Source organism: Gopherus flavomarginatus, chromosome 1 (assembly GCF_025201925.1).
Source record: "Gopherus flavomarginatus isolate rGopFla2 chromosome 1, rGopFla2.mat.asm, whole genome shotgun sequence".
Classification (NCBI taxonomy): domain Eukaryota; kingdom Metazoa; phylum Chordata; order Testudines; family Testudinidae; genus Gopherus; species Gopherus flavomarginatus.
Genome location: NC_066617.1, coordinates 118,373,745 through 118,399,432, shown reverse-complemented (window position 1 = coordinate 118,399,432; position 25,688 = coordinate 118,373,745). Strand labels below are relative to the sequence as shown.

The 25,688-nt window shown below is 44.8% G+C and overlaps 1 protein-coding gene across 13 annotated transcripts in view; it reads right to left on the bottom strand.

Annotated features, from left to right (window-relative positions):
- CACNA1C (calcium voltage-gated channel subunit alpha1 C) overlaps nt 1-25,688 on the bottom strand; it is an 882,295-nt gene that overhangs the window by 291,698 nt on the left and 564,909 nt on the right. For 10 of the 13 annotated variants that reach the window (XR_007768991.1, XM_050920762.1, XM_050920711.1 and 7 more), the window contains one exon: nt 3,078-3,152. The exons of the other annotated variants lie outside the window; for them this stretch is intronic. Coding sequence is in view for 9 of the 10 variants with exons in the window: in XM_050920762.1 (XP_050776719.1) it covers nt 3,078-3,152 (75 nt within the window). In the remaining variant the exon portion in view is untranslated. The remainder of the gene's footprint in view (nt 1-3,077; nt 3,153-25,688) is intronic. 13 annotated transcript variants of the gene reach the window in all.

The window sequence follows — 25,688 nt, the reverse complement described above, 5'->3', positions numbered from 1 at the left end:
AGTTTATAAATAGGATCAATGGAAACTGGAGGGAAAGTTTGGCAAAACCACCAAAGAGATTAACAGTGAAACATTTAAAAAAACGTTCCTTTATTTATGCATGGTCTACATTTTTTTAAAATTAATAACATATGTTCTGGTGAACTGAGTGCTGATGAAAAGTACCAGAGTCACAGCTCTTGTGACTGAAGTCCTCTGTTATCTGAAAAGCAGCTACAGCACAAGCAGCAGTGACGTGATCCTCCCTAGAACATCCCACTATTGTGCCTCAACCTTACACCTGGAGGAATGGGATCTCTAGGAATGAGAGAGTAGCTCAGTTTCTATGGCCCATTCAATCTTTGGTCCGACTTTCTAGAGTTTCCAACAAGGAAGCTAATGAATCCTGACTGTGGTGGAGTTTTTGTTTGAACACCTGTCAATTAAGAATGTGGCTGAGTCCACTAACTTATTATATACATGTCACTGAGCAGCCATTATATTGTAATCCACATCTACCTGATCTGTTTTTGAACAGGGGACTGACTTCCTAGAGCATTATTAATCCCCTAAACCTTTAATTCCACCAAGAGTTCATGGAACAAGACAACTCCAACTGAGTAACTGCTTGTGTCCCTTGTTTGGAGAATTAAAATACCTCCTTAGCATATATCTGACTGAGGTCGTGTGGCACAAAGGATAGCACTTCTCCCCATGTGCCTTTCCTCCCTCCCTACTTTCCAAATACACAAAATGAATTAAAGACAAAGAAATGACTCTTCAAGCTGAATGGCATGATAGGAGTTGGACAGATGTCTGATAGGGTGTCAGAACATGACCTACGTTAGCAGCTGAACAGATGTCAGTGGGACTTTAGAGTATGCCCTGTATTAGCGGCTGGAAAGATATCTAATGGGCTGTCAGAACATGTTGTGTATTACTAAGAACACAGCTATTGTTAGCAATAAGATAGACATCTGATGGGCCACCAGAGCAAGAGCTAAACTGATGGTCCTTCAGGATATGCTCTGCATTTGCAACTGGGGAGATGTCCAGTGGGCCATGAGACCAGGTCCTCTTCTAGCAGCTGGAGAGAGATCTGATGGCCCTTCCAAACATATCCTGTATTCTTGCTTCAGTGCACAGTCTTCCCTCTTCTTCAACCTAACAATCTCTAGCATTTCTACTTTCTCTCTTATGGAGAGCTAAATTTCTTAGATTGTGTTTTTGAGCACTGAATGAAACATTTGACACTGTGGCACTCCCTCCAACATGACCAAATGCATTGCTCCAAGTGTGTCCACTCCTTTACATAATCTTATGATCTGGGTGAAATCTTGTTATGGGTTGAGTTAAAACCCCATTGAGACTGAGAGGTGTGAATGCACCATTCAATTAACATTACTGTAAGCATAAGCCCTCACTTAGAACAAGAAGAGTGCGTGAAATCTGCCCAGGAGCTTTTGGGTGAGTATTGCTTTGGATAGGGGTGAGTGTGGGAGGGGAGAGGAGACAACAGACTGAGGGCTTGGCTACACTGGAGAGCTGCAGCACTGGTGAGGGGGTTACAGCGCTGCAACTCAGGATGTGGCCACACTTGCAAAGCACAGCCAGCGCTGCAACTCCCTGGTTGCAGCGCTGGCTGTACACCCGGTCGTGCCTCAGGTGTAGCGATTCCAGCGCTGGTGATGCAGCGCTGGTCAGCAAGTGTGGACACCACCAGCGCTTTTATTGGCCTCCGAGGTATAAGAAGGTATGCCAGAATTCCTGTCCACAACATCCCCGTAGCTACTTGCTAAAAAACAAACACAGTTGCTCTTTGCTCCAGCGAGCGAGCCAGCGAAGGCAGGAGAATTGCTTTGGAATGTTCAAAGCTGTTTGCTTGAGGAGAGAGGGGGGAGGGGTAATGTTGAGCAACTGTTTATGTGGTCTGACGGCTATTTAGGAGTGCATAATTAGCATTTAGTGAATAAGAGACAGGTGGGGGAAAGGTCAAAACTTTTAAAATGATTGAAGGTAGGCACTGTGTATCTTCCAGTCCTTAGAACTTGCAAGGCAGGGAGCTGAGAACAGTGTCAGCTCCAAAAATCCACTCTCTCTGTCTCCCCCACGCTCTCTGTCACACTCCACCCCACCCCACTCTTTTGAAAAGCACGTTGCAGCCACTTGAATGCTGGGATAGCTGCCCACAATGCACCATTCCCAACAGCGCTGCAAGTGCTGCAAATGTGGCCACACTGCAGCGCTGGTAGCTGTCAGTGTGGCCACACTGCAGCGCTGGCCCTACACAGCTGTACGAACACAGCTGTAACTACCAGTGCTGCAGAACTGTAAGTGTAGCCGTGGCCTGAAAAAGACAAGAACAGAGAGGCAGATGCAAAATGCTAGAACGCCTAGCAGTAGTCTGTAAGCACAGGGTGACGCTGGAAAAAAGGTAGAGGAGAGTGACTTTGGGTCTCCTGGCTAGAGAGGCTTGGGGCTGTAAGCTAAGAAACTGCTCCTTTTGTTCTTTCTTTCTCCTGGGTTTGTAGAAGGAAGATTTTATACATTTCTTGTAAATAAACAAGATTGCAACAAAGAAAATACCAGACTCTATCCATTTCTACTTCCAACTAGAACATTCCTAGGGGCTTGAACTTTGATTAGCTGCTTAGGTCAAAAAGGGGCAACAATAACATATGTGCTCTTATTGTCTTATTTGCTTGGAGAAACAACCCAAGAAACCAGCTAGATTAATATTTTGATGCACAAGAAACCGCCAAGCAAACTGAAAAAGAAACTGAGTCACAAGGTTAACATTTGATCATACAGTCTGACCCCCACCTCTAGGAAAACAAAACAGAGTTATTTGGCACATAATCTTCTGATATGAAGTGAAGCACCTTCAAGACACATTTGAGCTTGATTGCAAATGGAAAACAGTTTTGAAGATATTTGAAAAAGGTTGCTTTGCAATAGGAGTTATTACCTCAAACACATATACAGGACACTGCACAAGCAATAGAAGGAATGAGCCACATACATGCATAAATATACTTACGTACAATATATATACATATACACACACGTTATGGACACAGAGCGCAGTGGAACATTACCATGGGTTTCTGTGGAGTGACTAAACCAAGCAAACTTCCCTTTCTTCTTATCAGGCAAGCCAGCAGGAGTGCTTCCTTTCACAGACAAGATGGTCAGTGTCAAGTACCAGGAACAAGACATCAATAGAGAGCATGCAGCCAGTGACAGGCAAAAGAAAAAAACAAGGAACTCAGCTTACACATATGACATCCACTTCTGTCTGAAAACTTCATCATGAATTAAAAATACAAAATGGAAAATAAAGGCAAATGGAAGTATGAAATATTACAACATACACTGTCAGAGGACAATCCTCCCTTTCTTTCTGCTCTTAGTTACAAGCTGAATCCTGCAAGCATCAAGCCATTGAGTTAAAGTTGTGCGCCAAATCCTTGTCCCACTGACGTGAATGGCAAACTTCCCAAAGAGTGACTAATCTAGCTATCTGTTCTCCAAACTGTGATTTGCCTGGCTCCTGGGAGTAGTCCAATTGAAGTCAATGGGACTTGTTGCATAAATAAGGCAATCACAACTTGTCTCCAAGTTATATGGCTGCATTGTGGGCAATGGGGCCAGGATTTGGACTAGTCCATGTTTGAATACACATTTGTTTGATTTCCTCCGCTGCGCTGGCAATGCTGCTACTTGAAAGCTCTTCGTGGACTGCTGTGAATGCAATTCTCTGTTTTATGCCGATTTCCAGAGATTAATAAAATCTACCAAGCAGACCCAGAGGAGCTGAACAACAGAGTCATGCCCAGACTGAAGTAAGACTGATGAGTCTTTTCCCCACACTATGTCTCCTGCTTTCCACCTGAAGTTACACTGAGCATCTGCCCACCGACGTTCTGGTGTGTGCGTTTGTATGGCATTATAAAACATAGATCCACTGTTTATTACACATGAGTGGCCAGATCCTCCACTAATCTTGCTTCTGCTCTCTGCAGGCGGGTCTGCCTGTCCTAAATTCGAGTAGACCAGGTGGGCGAGGTAATATCCTTTATTGGACCAACTTCTGTTGGTGAGAGACAAGCTAATTAGAGTGCGCTGAGGACTGCACTGCAATGGCCACAAAGGCTCAAATCACAGCCAAGGATCAGCATAGTAGAGACTGGTCAAACTGTGCCTTGCACTCTTTTACAGTTAAAGTGCGGCTCCCGGAGCCCCCCACGCACCTCCCCACCATTCTCCGCCTTCAGGACTGGGAAGGGGGAGCTCGGGGCTTCTGCCCTGTGGCAGGGTAGTGGGACGAGGGGCTTCTGCCCTGCAGGGAGGGAGTCTAAGAGCTTTAGCTCAGTGCTGGGGCATCAGGGCAGAAGGCTCACACCCTTGCAGGCACCATCCCATGGGGCAGGTTGTGCGTTTCTTGCAGCTCTGAAACTTCTGAAGATTATTGTATGCAGCTTGTAAGGTCAATAAGCGTGGCCACTCCTGGCATAGCACATTGTCATGCACTCGGGCGTGGCTACATTAATGTAATTTTTAGTTGTAAAAAGCAACATAGGTGGAAGATTTTCACAGCAATAAATGCTATAAATCCCTACGTGTATGCCAGAGGAACCACAGCCTAGAGGTTAATGTGCAGGGCAGACAGGAGAACTGGGCTCATATTCCCAGGTCTGCTACAGCCTCCCTAGGCAAATCACTTTAACCTTTCTGTGCCTCATCTCCCCCATCAAGATAAAGGGGAGAATCATACAGTAACTCCTCATTTAACGTTGTCCCACTTAACATTGTTTCAGTGTTACGTTCCTGCTCAGTTAGGGAACATGCTCCTTTAAAGTTGTGCAATGCTCCCTTATAACGTCGTTTGGCTGCCTGCTTGTAAGATTCTGTGGAAGAGCAGCGACTTTAGAAGGGAGCATTGCACAAGTTCCGCTTCTGCGCCTCCTCCCCCTTCCTCTCAGCGCTTCCTCCACCGCCAAACAGCTGTTTGGCAGAGCTTAGGAGTTTCTGGGAGGGAGGGGCAGAAGCTTGGAAGCGCCGTGTCTCCGCTCCTCCCCCTCCCTTCCAGAAAATCCTAAGCGCCACTAAACAGCTGCAGTGCTTAGTACTTTCTGGGAATGAGGGGGAGGAGCAGAGACACGGTGCTTCCCCGCTTTGCCCCTCCCTCCCAGAAAGTCCTAAATGCCACCAAACAGCTGTTTAGCGGTGCTTATGATTTTCTGGGAGGGAGAGGGAAGAGTGGAGACGTAGGACTTCCCTTCTCCTCCCTCTCCCTCCCAGCATTTTGCGTTTAGGACTTTCTGGGAGGGAGGGGCAGGAGTGAGGAAGCACTGCGTCTCCACTCCTCCCCCTCCCTCCCAGAAAGTCCTAAGCCCCGCCAAACAGGCTTTGGACTTTCGGGGGGAGGGATGTGGAATGATCCGGAGAGGAGGTGGAGTGGAGGTGGGAAGAGGTGGGCCTGGAGTGGAGCGGGGACAGGAAGAGGTGGGCCTGGAGCATTCCCGGCAAAATCCAAGCCTGTTCTCCGGGGAAGGTGCCACTGCTGCTGCAAAGGTGCTTCCTAGTGTCCTTGCCTGTAGCAGGCTGTGCCTATGTGGGGTAAGCCAGGGGCACTTCCCAACTACAGTACAGTACTGTACAGTATACAGTATAATGCCTTTTGTCTGCCCCAAACAAATTTCCTTGGAATATAATGCCCCACATTTACATTAAATCTTATGAGACAATTGGATTCATTTAACATTGTTTCACTTAAAGTTGCATTTTTCAGGAACATAACTACAACGTTAAGCGAGGAGTTACTGTACTCATGTTCCCCACAGGCGTGGTGCAAAGCTTCATATGTTCATGTTTGTAAAGCATTTTTAGCTCCTCAGAATGGAAGGTGCTGCAGAAGAGCTAATTACTGTATCATTCATATATCTACATTATTGAAGAGAGCAAGTCTACAGCAGGGTTCAAATGCACAGTAGTCCAACGCTGAGCCAGTGCCTATTAAATAGTCGACTGACTCCCCATTACTCAGAAGCACTAGTCACCAAAGATGAACAGAGCACCAGCCTTGCTGCAGCGGGAGGGATTTACTTTTCAACGCCGAAATGAAGGAGGCAGAGGCACACACAGACTGGGACAGAGTATGAAACAAACTACAACAAAGATGGGGGGCGGGGCATTCTTATCTAACCGTATTCACAGAGATACAAAACTTGTTAATGCCACCCAGACTTTAGACTTGAAATAAGGTGCACATTTTTAATAGTGAAGGTAATTAACCATTGGAATAATTTACCAGGGAATGCAATGGAGAATCCATCACTGGACATTTTAAAAATCAAGATGGCATGTTTTTCTAAAAGATATGGTCTAGTTCAAACACAAATTAATTCCAGGAAGTCCTATGGCCTGTATTATACAGGAGGTCAGACCAGATGATCACAATAGTTCCTGCTGGCTTTATAATCTATGGCTCTATTAATCAAAAGTGGGAGTGGATTATCCTCTGTAGTTCTTGTGCCCTGTGCTCCTCTCCTCTGTGGTGCTTCATGATGGGTGGATTCCTCCATCACTGGCTCCCCACCTGCATCTAAAAAACTATTGCATGCATTCATGCAAGGAATCCCCACGGAGCTGGGCTCTGCAGCATGCAGGGAACATCACCCTGTACGAGCTCCCCAAACCCACCCTAACTGCCTCAGAGGAGACTGATGAAGGGTCCATACACTACACACTTCACACTGCAGGTGTCTGCTCATCCTGGCACCCAAGTCTAAAACTGTCATAAACAGATAGCTAAGGGTTAACGTCTCTTTCACCTGGAAATAAGTATCTGAAGCACCTGACCAGAGGACCAATCAGGAAACAGGATTTTTTCAACTCTGGGTGGAGGGAAGTTTGTGTGTGAGTCCTTTGTTCTTGGTCTTCTGCCTGTAAGCTCTCTCGGATGAGAAGTGATTTCTGTTTCCTGCTTTCTAATCTTCTGTTTCCCAGTTGTAAGTACCAAAGATCAGATAGGGATTTATATGTTCTTTTGTATTTACATGTCTATAGTTGCTGGAGTGCTTTGAATTGTATTCTTTTTTGAATAAGGCTGTTTATTCATATTTCTTTTAAGCAATTGACCCTGCATTTGTCACCTTAATACAGAGAGACCATTTTTATGTATTTTTCTTTCTTTTTTATATAAAGCTTTCTTTTTAAGACCTGTTGGAGTTTTTCTTTAGTGGGGGAACTCCAGGGAATTGAGTCTGTACTCACCAGGGAATTGGTGGGAGGAAGAAGTCAGGAGGAGATCTGTGTGTGTTAGATTTACTAGCCTGACTTTGCATTCCCTCTGGGTGAAGAGGGAAGTGCTTTTGTTTCCAGGACTGGAATTAGAGAGGGTGGACTCCCTCTGCTTAGATTCACGGAGGTTGCTTCTGTGTATCTCTCCAGGAGCACCTGGAGGGGGGAAGGGAAAAGGTTTATTTCCCTTTGTTGTGAGACTCAAGGGATTTGGGTCTCCCCCCCAGGGAAGGTTTTTGGGGGGACCAGAGTGCCCCAAAACACTCTAATATTTTGGGTGGTGGCAGCTTACCAGGTCCAAGCTGGTAACTAAGCTTGGAGGTTTTCATGCTAACTCCCATATTTTGGACGCTAAGGTCCAAATCTGGGACTAGGTTATTGACAAAAACAAAGAATGATCTCTCATTGCTGCATGCCTTGAATGACATTGTCCAACCCTCATTTCAACAGAAGGGCAAACAACCAAGTGTGAATGAGGCCAAACGTCCCCACAGTGCAGCTCACCAGCAGCAGCTTGTTAAAGGGGGCAGCCGGTACAAATAGCACGCAACCTGCCCCCATCGTCCTGCACTGTAATGCCCTACCAGCAATCAGAGCTGCTTAAGGGGCCCTCAGGGCAGAGAGCACAAAAAGAGCACCACCTGCCCCCAAACCAGGTTCTGCCATGCACCACCTGAAAAAGCAGTATGAGTGTTCCAGTGACAGACACCACACTTATTCTCATGGAGGCAAGAGTGCTGTGCCTGACCAGTTATGATGGAACTCCCAGCACCTTCAGATTTATCCTTGTTCATCATATTCACAATGCACTTTTGTTGATAAATCCCCTGATTAGCTACATGTCCACAAATTAGGCCAGGGTTATGACTTTCAAAACAAAAAAAGGCAAATCAAATGACTCTTTCAGAGTCATGGGGGAGTGTGTCTAGTGGTTTCCTCTGCATACCAGGAATGCAGCTTTCTGGGTTCTATTTTCCGCTCTGCTACTAATTTACTATGTTACTTTGGCCACGCCACTTAGCTTCCCTGTAAAAATCAGTCCTAGAGTGTAGTAGAAGTAACTCCACTGAACTCAAGTTTATCCATCTGCAAAATAACACTTAGCTGATAAGCACATTTTGAAGCTTAATTAACATTCATAAGTATTCTGAAATTCTCAGTTAAAAGGCACTACAAAAAGGCCCAGTATGTATTAATTAATTGTTAGTGTTGTTATATGCTAGGGAGTAGTATAAAAATATTGCTCAAGCATGCAGGAAAGCCAAAGTACAATTGGAGTTGCAGCTAGCAAGGGATGTGAAGGGTAACAAGAACAGTTTCTACATGTATGTTAGCAACAAGGAGGAGGTCAGGAAAAGTGTGAACCCCTACTGAATGGAGGAGGCAACCTACTGACAGATGATGTGGAAAAAGCTGAAGTACTCAATGCCTTTTTTACCTTGGTCTTCACAGACAAGGTCAGCTCCCAGACTGCTGCACTGGGCGGCACAGTATGGAGAGGAGGTGAGTAGCCCTCAGTGGTGAAAGAACAGCTTAAGGACTAGTTAGAAAAGCTGGACATGCATAAGTCCATGGGGCCCGATGCAATGCATCCGAGGGTGCTGAGTGAGTTGGTTGATGTTATTGCGGAGCCACTGGCCATTATCTTTGAAAACTTGTGGTGATCAGGGGAGGTCCTGGACGATTAGAAAAAGGCAAATATAGTGTCCATCTTTAAAAAAGGGAAGAAGGAGAATGTGGGGAACTACAGACTGGTCAGGCTCACCTCAGTCCCCAGAAAAATCATGGAGCAGGTCCTCAAGCAATTCATTTTGAAGCACTTGGAGGAGAGAAAGGTGATCAAGAACAGTCAATATGGATTCACCAAGGGCAATTCATGCCTGACCAAACTGATTGCCTTCTATGATAAGATAATTGGCTCTGTGGATATGGGAAAAGCGGTGGACATGACATACCTTGACTTTAGCAAAATTTCTGATACGGTCTCCCACAGTATTCTTGTCAGCATGTTAAAGCAGTATTGATTGGATGGATGGACTATAAGGTGGACAAAAAGCTGGCTAGATTGTCAGGCTCAATGGGTAGTGATCAATGGCTCGATGTCCAGTTGGCAGCCAATATTAAGCAGAGCGACTCAGAGGTCGGTCCTGGGGCTGGTTTTGCTCATCATCTTCATTAAAGATCTGGATGATGGGATGGATTGCATCCTCAGCAAGTTAACGGAAGATGCTAAGCTGGGGGGAGAGGTAGATATGCTGGAGGGTAGGGATAGGGTCCAGAGGGACATAGACAAATTGGAGGATTGGGCCAAAAGAAATCTGATGGGGTTCAACAAGGACAAGTGCAGAGTCCTACACTTAGGACGGAAGAATCCCATGCACTGCTACAGGCTGGGGACTAACTGGCTAAGTGGCAGTTCTGCAGAAAAGGATCTGGGGATTACAGTGTATGAGAAGCTGGATATGAGTCAACAGTGTGCCCTTGTTGCCAAGAAGGCTAACGGCATATTGGGCTGCCTTAGTAGGAGCACTGCCAGCAGATCAAGGGAAGTGATTATTTCCCTCTATTTGGCACTGGTGAGGCCACATCTGGAGTACTGAGTCCAGTTTTGGGCCCCTCACTACAGAAACGATGGGGACAAATTGGAGAGAGTCCAGCAGAGGGCAACAACAATGATTAGGGGGCTGGGGCACACGACTTATGAGGAGAGGCTGAGGGAACTGGGTTTATTTAATCTGCAGAAGAGAAGAGTGACTGGGGATTGATAGCAGCCTTCAACTACCTGAAGGAGGGTTCCAAATAGATGGAGCTAGGCTGTTCTCAGTGGTGGCAGATGACAGAACAAGGAGCAATGGTCTCAAATTGTACTGGGGAATGTCTAGGTTGGATAGTAGGAAAAACTATTTCACTAGGACGATGGTGAAGTACTGGAATGAGTTACCGAGGGAGGTGGTGGAATCTTCATCCTTAGGGGTTTTTAAGGCCTGGCTTGACAAAGTCCTGGCTGGGATGATTTAGTTAGAGTTGGTCCTGCTTTGAGCAGGGCGTTGGACTAGATGACCTCCTAAGGTCTCTTCCAACCCTAATCTTCTCTGATTGTATGATTCGATGCTGTTGAACTATGGTGATGCACAGCAGAATTAACTCTTCTTAACCAGCCTTTTGCCCGTCACTTTCTAAATGATCCCTGCTTGTGGCCATTAAGCCATGAGAGTAGGGGATGTATTCTAGGAAGAAGCAGAGCCTAATCTTTCATTGAGATGATGACAGGGATCCCTCTAGGAGAAAGGTCCTGTGAAGTTGCAATATGATTATTGGTAATATTCTGTCCACTAGCATGATAGAGGGCTATTTTGACTTATTTTCCAACTCTTATTTTTCACCACGTTTCCCCTTCCCTGTCACTGCTGATCACTGCTAAAGGTAATGAGACACAAGGGGAACCTGAGCCGAAGCAGTGTGGTCCAACAGACAGGGCAATGGATTTGACACCAGATGGACCTGGATTTCATCTTTGTTCTGCCATGGGCTCGCTGTGTCGTCTTGGTATAACCTCTCTATGCTTCTGTTTCTCCTTCTCTAACACAGGGATAGTAATTCTCTACTCACTTTTGTCAAGCTCTTTGAGATCTGTGGATGAAAAACATCGTAATAAGAGCTAAGTGTTATCATTATTATTGCTGCTAATGTGTTCCAGGTGGGACTCAGCAAGATCACAAAACTACTCTGACAAGCAAAGAAGTTCTGTGAATTCTCCAGCTGGAACTTAAGATTTGTTTTTCCATCAGGCACAACAAAAACAAATTGCAGTCTTCAGTTTCCAAGCTGCCTCCTTAAACTGAGTTAGCATTGAATGAATTACTTCATCTCCAAAAAGAACCTCATTTCCTACTGTGCCTCTCCTGCCCATTCATTCACGAATGAGTTTGTGGGCAACTGTCAGAATAACAAACAAGTCATCTTTTTTCTGTGACGAGTCCTCAGTTTAAAACATGAACACTGCCTAGCTTCCTTCTTTCATCATCTCTGTTTGTGGAAATGCCATACTTATTCATTTTACCAATTAATTTAAATGAGATACAGCTTTTATTCTGCTGCATGCATTTCCCAAGATTGACAAAGTCCTGGGAACAATCAGTGAGTATATTCTTATATGCAAATGTAACACCGATAAACCCCGGGACTTCTGGAACTAAATGTATGAGCCTCTACTGCATGAGCTAAAAGCCATGTGGCCCTTAGCTAAGGCTGTAGAGTAGACTCATTAATCTCTCTCTAAGTGGTCTCGGTGCTACTAAATGGGACTGAACAGCACACCCAGAAGGTGCGTAGGTTATACAAGGAGCGCGCACAAAGTAAATTACTGGGTGCATGGGGGTAAATGCTTGTGTATAGGAGAGCCCCTCTTGTCATCTCGGATGGCTGGCAGGAAAAAAATAGCTATGAAATGGGAAGCTCTTTTGGGGTTTCTATCCTGTAAAGTGATACTGTATTGTTGTGGATTGGGTTAAACCTTATCTAATCTATTCTGGCCTCAACTGCTACAATGATCAACACCCCTCATAATGCCCCTTTCACGATTCATGGACCCTACCCATGCCTATCACAACATGTGGTGTACCTCATTCAGCGCACTACATGCCTCAGTAACAAGTATGTGGGTGAAATCAGACAATCACTACACTCTCGAATGAGCTCACACAGGAAAAGGCTAAAAACATCATAGCACAGTGGTTCTCAAACTTTTGTACTGGTGAGCCCTTTCACACAGCAAGACTCTGAGTGCGCCCCCCCTTAGACATTAAAAAACACTTTTTAATACATTTAACAACATTATAAAGGCTGGAGGCAAAGCGGGGTTTGGGGTGGAGGCTGACAGCTCGTGACCCCCCATATAATAATCTCATGACCCCTTGAGGGATCCCAACTCCCAGTTTGAGAACCCCTGTCATAGCACCTGTGAGTGAACACTTTTCACTCTGTATCTGACCTATCAGTCCTCATCCTCAAAGGAAACCTGCACGACACTTTTGAAAGATAAGCCTGGGAACTTGAATTCATAACTGCTAGACACTAAAAATCACAGCCTTACTAAAGATACTGGATTTATGGCTTATTAAAATAATCTGTAACCCATTAACCCCCTTTTTAGTCCTGTCTCTACAGGAGTGCCACTTCACCTTGAATGGTCCATTAGAATATGTGCTAACTACTGATGCTAAACAATCTGTTCCACCTTGTAGTTAGCTGTGACACTTTTAGTACCTTTCCCAAACCTGAAGAGCTCTGTGTAGCTTGAAAGTTTGTGCCTCTCACTTCACCCACCTCGTCTCTCTAATACCCTGAGACTAACATGGCTACAACACTGCAAACGTGACCTCCACTCCTCATTTAAAATAGCTGGGCAAAACAGCTAAGCAGTGCCACCTAAAAAAAAAGGGGCATCTGAGCCTGCACAGTAATTTGGACTTTTTGGGCAGAGGGCTCCACAGGGTATTGTCTTTGGGTAAGGGTATGTGGGTTTGCGTGAGAGAGAGGGACACAGCTCAAGCTGAAAGACCACAGAGAGAACCAGAAAGAAAGCCTGAACAAGCTGGCTGAAAGAGACTGCTGCTGTGATCAAGGCAGCTATGTGCTATTTTAGGGTTCCTCCTGTGTTTGGAGAAACAGGGCTTTGTGAATAAACAGGATTGCATCATAAATACCAGACTCCATCATCAATGTCTCCTCCCAACTGGAATAACCCAAAGAGGCCCAAACTTTGACTAACTGCTTAGGTGAAAAGTGGTAACAGTATTAGCGGAGCCCCTCCAGGAGGAGACAAGATGGGAATTAGAATTATCAGTGGGATTTTGGTGGTTAGGTACCTCCTGGATTATAAAGTTATTTGAGCAAGTGTCTTATGACTACATGACCAAACATCAGCAGTATGGTCATGCGACCAATGATTTATCTACAGTGAGATAAAAATAATGTATATTTTAGAATGGAGGTTTGGTTCAGTTAAGCAGAGCAGATTCCTGTAGATAATCTCCAACTTTAACTCTGTCAAAAAGTTCAGTGCTGAGATGGATTTTAAGCTCCATAGTAGGGCAAGGAAAATATAACAAAACACCAGTGCTGGTAATTGTTTTTAACGTGGGGTATTGACACTTCTTTCACTCACTAAGCACATGCTCCCCAGAGACATTCCTTTTCATGACAAGATCTGAATTAAATGCATTCTTCCGTCTGTTCCTCCCTCCACCCTCTTTGAGAATTCTTTTATCACTTCTCAGTAGACTTTTGGCTGCTGCAGAGAGCACTTGTCCTTCTTCCCAAAAGATAAACTGTTTTTGAATTAGTGAGTGTTCACAATAAAAGATGATCAGGGAACAGTGGAAAAAAAAAGTGGCCCTGTTTCTTAGATGAGGAACCTACCTGAATGGCCTCTGGAGTTAAGGAAAAGGGACACGTGATTTGCTGTTCACCTGAGAAGCTAAGTGAGAAGCAGAAGAGGTATATGAGGAGGATAGATGGTACATCAATGAGTTTATCACAAAAGATCCCCGAAGGACTGTAAAATCCTTGGAAACTACTAGCTGAGCGCCAAAAGGCCAATGCCTGTCCAATTAGTACCGAGAGCTGATTTCCAAGAGGCCAACTTAGGTTATGTAAAAATATGTCTGAGGACATCAATTAGAAAGAGAGTACCTGGTTCTCATTTATGACAAGGACCCTTTAGACCACTGTGGTAATGTTAAAGGGCCTTAAAGTGGTTGTCATTTGCTCTCATTTTAAGGCAACTTTATACCACTACAGTGTAAGTAGAGTGGTGTAAAGGGGTCTTAACATAAATAAGAATCAGGCCTAAAGTGAGCAAAAAAATGATAAAGAGATGGAGAAGCTAGCATATAGTAACAGAGCTTCCTACGATGGAAAGACGAGGATAGCTAGCACATTGGGTTGCATGACAGAAGATTGACACGTGAAGGCAGAAGACAGTGGAATGGAGCTGAGCTAGGAAGTATTATGTGGTTTTTCAGAGTGGAAATGGCAATAAACTGATTATATACATATACTCACACTAACAAACGCACCCCACACATGTTGAGGTGACAGAGTCATGTGATAAATGTATATACACCACATACATGGAAATAATAACCATGTGATAAATCATGCATCTGAAGATAAAGATGCATCTGAAGAAGTGGATTTTTTACCCATGAAAGCTTATGCCCAAATAAATCTGTTAGTCTTTAAGATGCCACCAGACTCCTCATTGTTTTTGTGGATACAGACTAATATGACTACCCCTGATATTTAACATGTGATAAATCAAGATAAACCAAAGTGCACAAGTATGTGATTGATACATTTGCCATATACCCATCCAGTTTATCACACACCTACAGCTGAATTGTCTTACCGTTAGTCCATCTCCCTGGGATCTAGTCTGACATTTCAAACCCCTCAGCTGTTCCAAACATCAGCCATTTTTTATTTTTAAAATCATCTCAACAGAGAGACATTGTGTTCCATAAATATCGGTTCCTTATAGCTGGTGAATGGAACACGCATTATGCAGAAGACCACATAATAGACAAAATCAAATCTACACCCCTTTCAAAGTGAGATGACCTTTTCAAGTCTCAAATGCGTTCTGTTTTCCACTCCCAAGAAAGAACATGTACATCTATTCCCAGGAGTGCATTAACACTTCCCTGCACATAGCGTTCAGGTTTTTTTTTTTAAAACAACTGACACAGCTGTAATATTTTGGATTTCTCATAAGCACAGTATGCAGGGATCTCACTAGGAAACATATGTTAAAGAAATGGCTCATTCCTGTGCTAGAAAAGGAAACCAAGCACTCTCCAGTGGCAGCTAGTTGTACTGCCAAGTGGGCATCCAAGTTCAAATCACTAGCTTGCTCATCACTCCTCAGGCTAACTGTGGTTGGAAGGGCTATAGAAGCAGCACACTTAGCCTCTTGGGACTCAAGAAGGAATGCAGAAACAGACTGGTCAGGTCATAGGCTCGGAGAGTGTGCTACAAGAACAGGTAACCGAAGACATGCCTCCTCCCAGTGTGGATCCCACTGTATGACATCAAATCAACCTTTGCAAAACAGATTCTATACTGGCCTCTTTACTTTTCTGGTAAATGGCTTGTATTGTTTTCCTGGCTGGGAACAACTAAGGGCAAAAGTACAACCATTTACGAGACAGGTTGGGATGCATTTTGCATCCTTAAGCATCCTGAGTCTGTCTGCTTCTCTTGGGAAACTCCTTCTAGCTGTAATGCTGAGTTCTAGTTAAATTAAAACATTTCGAGTTGGGTCTTGCACTATTTAAACACTATTTCCTGACTTTAAAAGATTATTTCCAAATAGTTCGAAGAATTTTCCTACATCCCTGCTGATGCTTCTAAGCATCTTTTCAGCAAAGGAGGTGAGCCCAAGAGCAATGCCACCCAATGTACTGAAGCCTGCTCCCGGTAGGGTTTGGGGAGTGCAGAGGGGCACTCCCCATCCACCCTGGTTCCTGTTGTTCCCTGGCTCCATGCAGAGGTTCTGGGTAAAGGAGAAACCCCCCTAGCCATTAATTTGGAAATAGCAGCAGCTCTACTGCTTTGTAACTGGCAAACATGCCCTGGTAGGGCCTGGGAAATGGCAGCATGTGAGCTGTCCCTTGAGCAGTGGATATTGTGCTAGTGACACAGGAAGTGCAACTGACCATCAACACACCAGTAAAACTGACCATAGAAGAAGGGTTATCAATTGCACATAATAAACAAACAGAAAAATAGAGACTATTATTTCCCCTCTGGTTTAGCAATTCTTGAAGTTCCAGGAATCTAGCTGTTACTTGTCATAGTAATAGGCACACAAGTTTCAGGCACAAATGTTTTTTCAAGTTGAAGGTGTCCTTTTTAACTGTGGCAAAGCCTGGTATGAGGAATCAGTTCTGCAGCTGCTCTGCACATATAACAGTAACATATAACAGCAAATTAGTAACTCTGAAAATGGTCTCCACATTGGCAAGTGTCTTTGTTGTTTCAGTTCAAAGCTCTATGAATATGTCCCTCCTGCACATCCTATGAGAAACAAGCAGTAGGAAGCAATTCCAATTTGCTACGTTCAGGCCACTGGAAAATCTCCAGGGAGTGCTGCAGGCCACCTATATTTCTACGCTTTCAAAGGACTGAGTCCAAGCAATTTTGTGACATTCCCCCCATCCATCATTTCCAAGTGAGCAATACCTGTTGACTGAGTGAGTGGTCTGAAGGTTGGGAGTTGGAGAAGGTGAGCATATATGCCTGTGGTTAGTGGGCAAGCTTTGGTAGCTAGAAGGCAGACTAGGTAGGAGTATACGTAGGGAGGAGAGGGAATGAACCAACAACTGGGAGGTAAGAGGGGTCTGAAATCATGGTCAGGGGAGCGTGTGTGACTTCCAGCAGCTGGGAGTCAGGTCCAGCTGGAAGTCTTTCCTGAGAAGCCATGAAAGTTACTGTAGCTGGGAAGCTGATTCCGTAAAGGATTTTATAGCAAACAGGTGACAAGAGCTAGAAGGCAGGTCTGATTGCAGATTGTATCCAGAAGACAGGAAAAAGCTTTCTGAGCAGGGAATAACTTTGGTTTTTGTTTGCACAGCACCTAGCACAACAGGGTCCTGGTCCATGACTGGAGAACCTAGGAACTACAATAATATAAATGGAACTGGCAGCTGAGAAGGAGAGGCTGGGCTGGGGCACATTCAGAGGGTTGAAGGCAGCTAGGCAGAGGTTGGGACCCTTGTGGGCGAGATTAGTGGAACGGATCAGCTGCTGCTGAGTACTCCCTGCTGCAGTATCTCAGGCTACAGATACCTTGCTCCTAGTGTTCAACACTGCAAAGTGACATATAACAGCAGAGTGAGCAGTGAGGCTTCCTTAGTCTGAGGGGCCTGTTTTACAGGCAGCAATTGCCATGTTCGGATGTGAGTACAGACATTTTTCAGTGTCAGTATTCGTGTGGAATCTTTGGCTAAGCCTCTTGGGTGGTGCTTTCCCAGTGGCAATCAACCCAATTTACTGATCAATATGCTCATTAGTTGTAGGTCACCACTGAGCTGGTGCAGGCCCTTGCGGTTGTATTAATGTATCATATTTAACCAATTTTATTCAGCAACCTGATCTGAGCTGGCAATCACTTCTCCCAGCTTGAAATGGGAATAAACATCTTCCCCTGTTTTCAGATACTGCCCATTAGATTACATTTCTGCTATATCTAGGAAATAATATGTTTGTAATTTTGAACACTGCTGTGCATGAGATGTTATTTCAGACATTTCTGCTAACATAATGACTAGTCTGATACTAGACACTATTATAATAACTTATGAGTCAGAAGAATGAGACATGCTAGCAGGGCAGGCTGTGCTACAGCTTGGAACCAGGAATGTAAACAAGGATTTCAAGTTAAAGGGCTTTTCCCTTAAAGCTAGCTTGTAAAGTGTATAATTAAAGCTCTTGTACCTCCGCAATAAGACACTGAAAATAGGTCAATTACTCCAAGCCAAAGAAACAGACATTTGCTAGTGGGCTTGAAATAGTAATTTTTAGTTTGTGAATACTTTCAGCATTCCCAAAACTGAGGGACTGATAACACCAGCTTGAGCTAAGCTTAGTGTAGGCAGGTGTTATGCAAGCTTCCCTCACCCAGCTCTGTGAAAACAATTCATTCCTAACCTTAAATATTCCCTGCTCTTCCATTCCTGGGTCCTCCAAATGGACCTTTTAATGGAGTTACATTCTGACCTGGAGTACCCCATGCAACTCTGCCAATGCCTTTCAATTCTGACCTTGACTTTCATTATTACTCCATTCAAGGGGACATAACACAACTGTGAACATAGCTCAAAACTGATCTGCAAAAACCCATGCTAGTCTAGTCCTGGGCCCCACCACAAAACTTTACTGATGCATCTCAGTTAAGACTTGGAAAACCACCTCCTATTCCAGTCCTCTCTTTAGCAGAGAGAATAAATGTGCTGTGGTGATACGAATGGCTGAGAGCAGTAAAACCTCATGTGCCCTCAAGCGGAGTCTGAAGCTAAGTCTCAAGAGGTGAAAGGCTAATTCACTAAATACTGACTCACCTCTGCAAGCCTGCTACTGAAGAACTGCTGTGGGAGTGAAGATCAGACAGGTGTGTGGCACCTGTTATAGGTACAATTACCCCAAGGGGGGAAATTGTTTTTCCGTCTTTCAAAACTTGAAGCCTGTAAGACATTTGGAGTATGAGGATGTGTATTTCCTCTCATAAACAGAGACAACAGGAGGTGGTTTAGGATTTTTAGCCTATTATCTGATAGTTGACTAGAGATAGCTGGAGTGGATGAGAGTTTTCTTTCCACCGAGCAGAGGAAGAGGCCTCTTGTGAGACGGTCTGGTCACAGAGCAAGAATCTTTGTTTCTTCCTGCTTGAGCCACATCTAGGTTCTTATTATAGGCTTCCTGTATCCTGCCTAAGTAACGAGAAGGATGCAATGCTGTTCATAACTGAATTCCTCTCAGCTGTGCCAGCGCTGTTTGTAACTGAATTCCTCTCAATTGTGCCAGTGATGGCGATTGATTCAGCAGCACATTTTCCAGTTCAGTGGTGTAAGGTCACTCAGATTCCTTCTGTCTAAATTCTGCCTCAGGAAAAAGCAGCAGCATAGACTGCCCGTTAGCTACAACTAATTGCATTGGTCTCTTGCAACAGCCGGAACCTGGGAGGTCAGCAGTTAGCTGTCTAAACTCTGATTTTTATTTTTTAAATATTTTATTCTTGCTCTTAAAATGTTTGTGTGAGAATGTTGGTGTTTCTGAAAGTGAGGGACAGGTGAGATTGGCCTTGAGTGAGGGGCAATACAGGCCCAGGCTACGAAACCTTCCCCAATGCTACTCTGCCAATACACCTCTGTCCTCTGATGCAGCATTTCTGGCTACTGCAGCCAGGCCTCAGCCTGCACACCGCTCTGCCAACGTAGGTCAGTCTTGGCCTGCCTGTTTCCTTCACTGCATGTAAAACCGCAAATAAAATATTTACAATATAGAGGAAGCAAAGGAGTAACTAAAATAAAAGATTAAAAAAAAGACACTCACCGTCAATCTATTCTTACATTTGGAAAAAAGACACCAGAACAACTTCCCCAATGTCTAGGCTCACCACATGTATTGTAATATTCAAGAATAGTCTTGTGTTTCGGGCACTGGAATTGGACTTAGGAAACTTGGGTTCAATTTCTGGCTCTGCTACAGACTTCCTGTGTGCCCTTGGGCCAGTTGCTTTCTCTCTGTATTACACTTCTTTAGCTGTAAAATGAGGTGCTCTAGTTCATGGCCAGATATTGGACCTGAAGCAGGAATTAACACAGGGAAATCCTATGGTCCGTGTTAGGCAAGAAGTCAGACCAGATAATCACAGCAGTCTCTTATAATGGGGTAGCCGGGTTAGTCTGTATCCACAAACACAACAAGGAGTCCAGTGGCACCTTAAAGACTAACAGTTTGATTTATTTAGTCTTTAAGGTGCCACCGGACTCCTTGTTTTAGTGGTCTCTTCTGGCTTTAAAAATCTATGAATTTATGAAAATAGGAATACTACTTCCTTTCTCCTGCCTGCCTATAGACTATATGATGTATGTAAAGCACAACGAGGCTCTGCTCTGCTACTGTTTCATACAAATAATAATCCACAGTTCCACATCTCCAACAGCACACTCCATATCTCCCAGCTCTCATTGCCTACCACCACCACCTCGCTACTCAGAATTCTCAACACCATCTAAAAAGTCCTTTGGATTTCAGGAATGATTATTGCCATGCAATCAGGGGCGCTGGAACAATTTTTATACTGGGGGTGCTGAGAGCCATTGAACCAAACTGTAAACTTTCTATATAATGGAAACCACTGCAAGCCAGGGGGTGCTGCAGCACCCCCCGCACCTCTAGTTCCAGCACCTGTGTGTGTAATCCTGTTCCACAGGTGTCCACCTATGCTTTGAATGCACTGTTGCCGTTTTTCAGTGAAGGTATCTCCTGATGTCATAACTGCAACAATTGATTTTTAAAAGTGTTGAGTACTCAGTCGCTTTCATTGACTTCAATACAAACTGCTGGATGCTCCACATTTTTGAAAATGACACCACTAATTTAAATGCCCAAATACAGATTTAGGAGCAGGACTTTAGGCATTCATTTTTGAAAGTCTTGGCCTTGGTATATACCAGGTCAGTTCTGCTTTTTTTGTAGCATCTCTTATAAAAACTGCACCCCAGGTGGTGCACATAGAATCATAGAAAGTCAGAGTTGGAAGGTATCTCAAGAGGTCATCTAGTCCAGTGGTTCTCAAAGCCGGTCCGCCGCTTGTTCAGGGAAAGCCCCTGGAGGTCTGGGCCGGTTTGTTTACCTGCCACGTATGCAGGTTCGGCCGATTGCAGCTCCCACTAGGCACGGTTCGCTGCTCCAGGCCAATGGGGGCTGCAGGAAGGGTGACTAGTACGCGCCTTGGCCCGCACAGCTTCCCGCAGCCCCCATTGGCCTGGAGTGGCGAACCGCGGCCAGTGGGAGCCGTGATCGGCCGAACCTGCAGACGCGGCAGGTAAACAAACCAGCCTAGAATGCCAGGGGCTTTCCCTGAACAAGCGGTGGACTGGCTTTGAGAAGCACTGATCTAGTCCAACCCCCTGCTCAAAGCAGGACCAATCCCCAACTAAATCATCCCAGCCAGGGCTTTGTCAATCCTGACCTTAAAAACCTTTACGGAAGGAGATTCCATGTTTTATGTCAGTTTGTTTAATCATTGGAGTTAAAGTGTGTTCATTATATCTAAGGGCATTTGATTGACAGCTCTGGCCACTGTAGCACAGTGGCTGCTTACTGCCTCCCTGTGGCTGTCCCACCTCTACTTCCCTTTCATCTATGCCTCCTTAAGAACTCACTGTTCTAAGGTAATTCAAACAAACCCCATTTATATAGGTACACATCAGCCCTCCAGGCCTCAACCCTAGTTCAGTCTCTCTCCCCTAGTAGTACAAAATAACACAAAGTCTTTGAAAATAGAATACAAACTCTCACAGCCTTTATCCCAGTTTTAGCTAGGCGCAGCCCCTTCTCCCTGAGGGTCTGACTGTCCACTTCCCAGCATCCCCTGCCTGGAGTTTGTCCTTCCTGCACAGGTTCTTAGCTAGTGCCTTCCCCCAGCTGACTCAGGGCCCTGCAGGAGCCTTCTTACCACTTCCTGCAGCATCTGCAGAGATAGCTGCAGTTTCCTAAGCTTTCCCAGCTTATTGCCAAGTTTCCTGCCCCTGATATTTTCAGCTCCTCTCTCAATCATACTCTTCTCTCTAGCTTCCTGCTGCCTTTTATATTGGAATCACCTGATTCCTCTCAAGTAGGGCACATGAGCAAGCCACTGACCATGTAACACCCAGACTGTTTCCTACACAAAATCTTCTTCCCAGAGGAGGACTCATGGTGCCATCAGATATGTCCTGATAACTTCAACCAATGCTTTCCTTTCCAATAGGATAAGTGGAGATTTATTCATCTGGAAAAGCTTCCTTCCTGGACCGCATTTATTATCAGCCCCTTGTCAGGGCTCACCTTCAGTGATGTGTCTGCATATTGATCTCAGTGATATTAAACAGGATTCCCACACCATCATAGGTCTCCTTTCCAATAGGCCAGACAGAATGGCCTTCTCATCAATCATGCTTCGCCAGGGAAATAACCTTCACAGCAGAAAACCTTGTGCCCTGTAAACATTAATGTCAGCTTTTATATGCTGTAGCTGGTCACACACCACTGCTCTAGCAGATTTCAACTGAATGTTGTTTGCAATCCAGGCTGCAAGAGTCAGGGAAGTGAGAAGCTGGAAAAAGTTGTAAGTGTAGGTGCTGGAACTAGGGGTGGTGCTGCATCCCCTGGCTTGAAGTGTTTCCCATTATATACAGAATTTACAGTTTGGTTCAATGGCTCTCAGCACCCCCACTACACAAATTATTCCAGCACTTTTGGTTGTAAGTTGGATCACTACAGCCCAAATCTCTTACTTTTTAAACATTTCCCCTTTTTCCAGTGGATAAGAGGGGAGGAAAGTAAAAAAAGGGAGACAAAGTGGGGTGGGTAGGAAACCCACTCTCCTTTTTACTTCTACCTGCCACTTTTTCTCCCAGTATAAAAATGTAAACAGTAAGAGAAAGTGTGTGTGTGTGTGTGTGGGGGGGGATCTACTCTCACTTTTAATTTTTTTTTCCTGTGGCAAAAAAAATCAAAGGATGAAATCCTGGTCCTATTGCCGTAGATGGGCGTTTTACCACTATTTCACCAGTGGAGCCATTATTTTACCCCAAATGTTCACTTTCTGTTACTTTCACTCAAAGACAGAGAGAAAGTTAAAAATGGAGAGAAAGTCTTAATTTTAAAAGTGTAAGTCTACCTTGGCATAGTCAACCCGTGTAATTCTTTACAAGAGGATGTTGTGAAGGCCAAGACTATAACAGTGTTCAAAAAAGAACTAGATACATTCATGGAGGATAGGTCCATCAATGGCTATTAGCCAGGATGGACAGGAATGGTGTCCCTAACCTGTTTGTCAGAAGCTGGGAATGGGTCACTTGCTGACTACCTATTCTGTTCATTCCCTCTGGGGCACATGGCATTAGACACCGTTAGAAGACAGGATACTGGGCTATATGGACCTTTGGTCTGACCCATTGTGGAAGTTCTTATGTTCTTAAGTGCCAATGTCTATTTGCAGTGTTGGTGTAGACATGTTAGTCCCAGAATATTAGAGAGACAACCAAGTATCTTTTCTTGGACTAACTTCTGTTGGTCAAAAAGACAAGCTTTCAAGCTACATAGAGCTCTTTTTCAGGTGATAGTTTCTATCACTTTTCAACATTTCTCTCTCTTTCTTTTGGGACCAGGAGATGACAGAGAAGGGCAGAAGGGGAAATAGGAAAATCTTGATATAAAGTGGACTTCCCCCCCACAACTTTAAAATTAAATAATCAAAAATACTAAACAATATTAATTTTTTCCTGAGAACTTTTGTTTTGAAATTTGTTGAAAAATGGAATTGAAACTTTTTCACAATTTTTTTTCAATGAAAGGCCATTTTCAAACTCACTTTATCAGATTTAAATTGAGTGTGCCACCCACAGTTAGAGTTGCCAACTTTCTAGTTATACAAAACCAAACACCCTTGTCCTGCCCTCTGCCACACCGCTTCTCTGAGGCCCTGCCCCTGCTCACTCCATTTCCCCTCCCTCTGTAGCTCGCTCTCCTCCACCCTTACTCACTCGCTCATTTTCACTGGGCTGGGGCAGGGGGTTGGGTACAGGAAGGGTGAGGGCTCTGGCTTCGCATACGAGGTCTGGGATAAGAGGTTTCGGGTGCAGGAGGGGACTCCAGGCAGGGGGTGGGGCTGAGAGGTTTGGGGTGTGGGAGAGGACTCCAGGCTGAGGCAGGGGGTTGCAGTGTGGGAAGAGGTATGGGCTCTGGACTGGGGGTGTGGGCTTCAGGGTGGAGCCAGATATGAGGGGTTCAGGATGTGGAAGGTGGCTCCAGCTGGGGGTGCGGGCTTTGGGATGGGGCCAGGGATGAGGGGTTTCGGATATAGGAGGGGGCTCTGGGCTGGGGCATTCGGAGTGCAGGAGGGGGCTCAGGGTTGGGGCAGAGGGCTGGGACGCATGAAGGGATTGCGGGATGTGGGCTCTGGGAGGGAGTTTGGGTGTGGGAGGGGGCTCAGAGCTGGGGAAGCGGGCTGAGGCACGGGAGGGGGTGTGAGGTGTGGGCGCCGGTTGAAAACTGGACACTTGACAATTCTACCCCCATTGAGCACCCTTATAAACTTCCCATGGACTCCTTTTATCAGTCTCATGCTTAGAATGAGAAATTATCACAAATATCATGGTACCTAACCATTTGAATGGCTAAACGTGATAAACACAGGTTATTCTGAGTGGCCACATGGATGTTGGGAAGATGTGTTAGTTAATGTTTGGAAAGTGACAATCTCAATTCTCTGAGGAAAAGTGCTACGAGCAGAAAAGAATATTATGATTTACAAATCATAATCCTAATCTGAGATCATCCAGTGAACAAAAACCCTAGATAGACTATGAAGCCAATGGATGAGGAAATAGTCAGAACCAATGGGCCTGATCCATGTGCCCTGGTATTACACCAGTGCAACTCCATGGACTTCAGTAGCATCAGTCTTAATTTACATCAGTGTAAATATATTCAAACTCAAACCCTATCCTTCCTGGAAGCTCCTCTTTGTGCATAGGCATCCTGCTGCCATGATTCTCCTTCAGCTGTGAGGATGAATTCTTTCCCAGCCACTCAGTTACAGTCACATACGAGTAATAATCAGTGATCACTGTAGAGTGTTAGGAGGCTAACTAACACCCCTTCTCCTTCCTTTGCAATGCTCCCGGTCTCACCTACTCAGGGTATAAGAGATCATTCTAGGGTTTGAACCAGATCTCCTTAAATTCAACCACCTTAATCACACAGACAAAATACAAGTAAACGTAGTGGGTCAAATTCATCCTCGGATAACTAGATTCTAGTCACTGGAGTTATACCAAGAATGAATTTGGCTGGAAAATATTAAATGCAGTAGTCATTTAAGAAAGAAAAACTCACATACTATTCCATACAAACTATATTCACAGAACATCAAAGTTGTGAATAAGCACTCAATTTTAAGCTTGCACACACAATTCTTTCTTTTGCTGCATCAACATCTCAAATTGGACAAAATTCTGCTGACCTTACACTTCAGGAGTTTTGCGGTTGACAAGAAATGCAGACAGATTTGAACCTTGGGACTTACCCAGGCAAAATTCTCAGTGACTTCAATGGGAGTTTTGCCTAAGGACCACCGAAGTGATGTAGCCCAGTGGTTCTCAACCAGATGCCTAGGGCCCTCTACAGGGAGCCACGAGCAGGTTTCAGGGGGTCCACCAAACAGGGTTGGCATTAGACTTGCTGGGGCCCAAGGCAGAAAACTGAGGCCCCACCACATGGGGCTGAAGCCCAAGGCCCTGAGCCCGGCCACCTGGAGCTGAAGCCAAAGAACGAGCAACTCAGCTTTGCGGATCCCTCTGCGATGTGGGGTCCTGGGCAATTGCCTGGCTTGCTACCCCCTAATGCCAGTTTTGACTTTTATATGGAGAAAACCAGTTGTTGTGGCACAGGTGGGCTGTGGAGTTTTTATACCATGTTGGGGGGGCAGGGGGACTTAGAAGGAAAAAGGTTGAGAACGCCTGATGTAACCCAAAAGCTTTTTCTAGGCCACATGCTAAATACAGATGGCAGCAAAGCAAACCCAAGCAAAGTTTGGAGCCTAAACTGATGTATCCTCCAGCAATGATGCG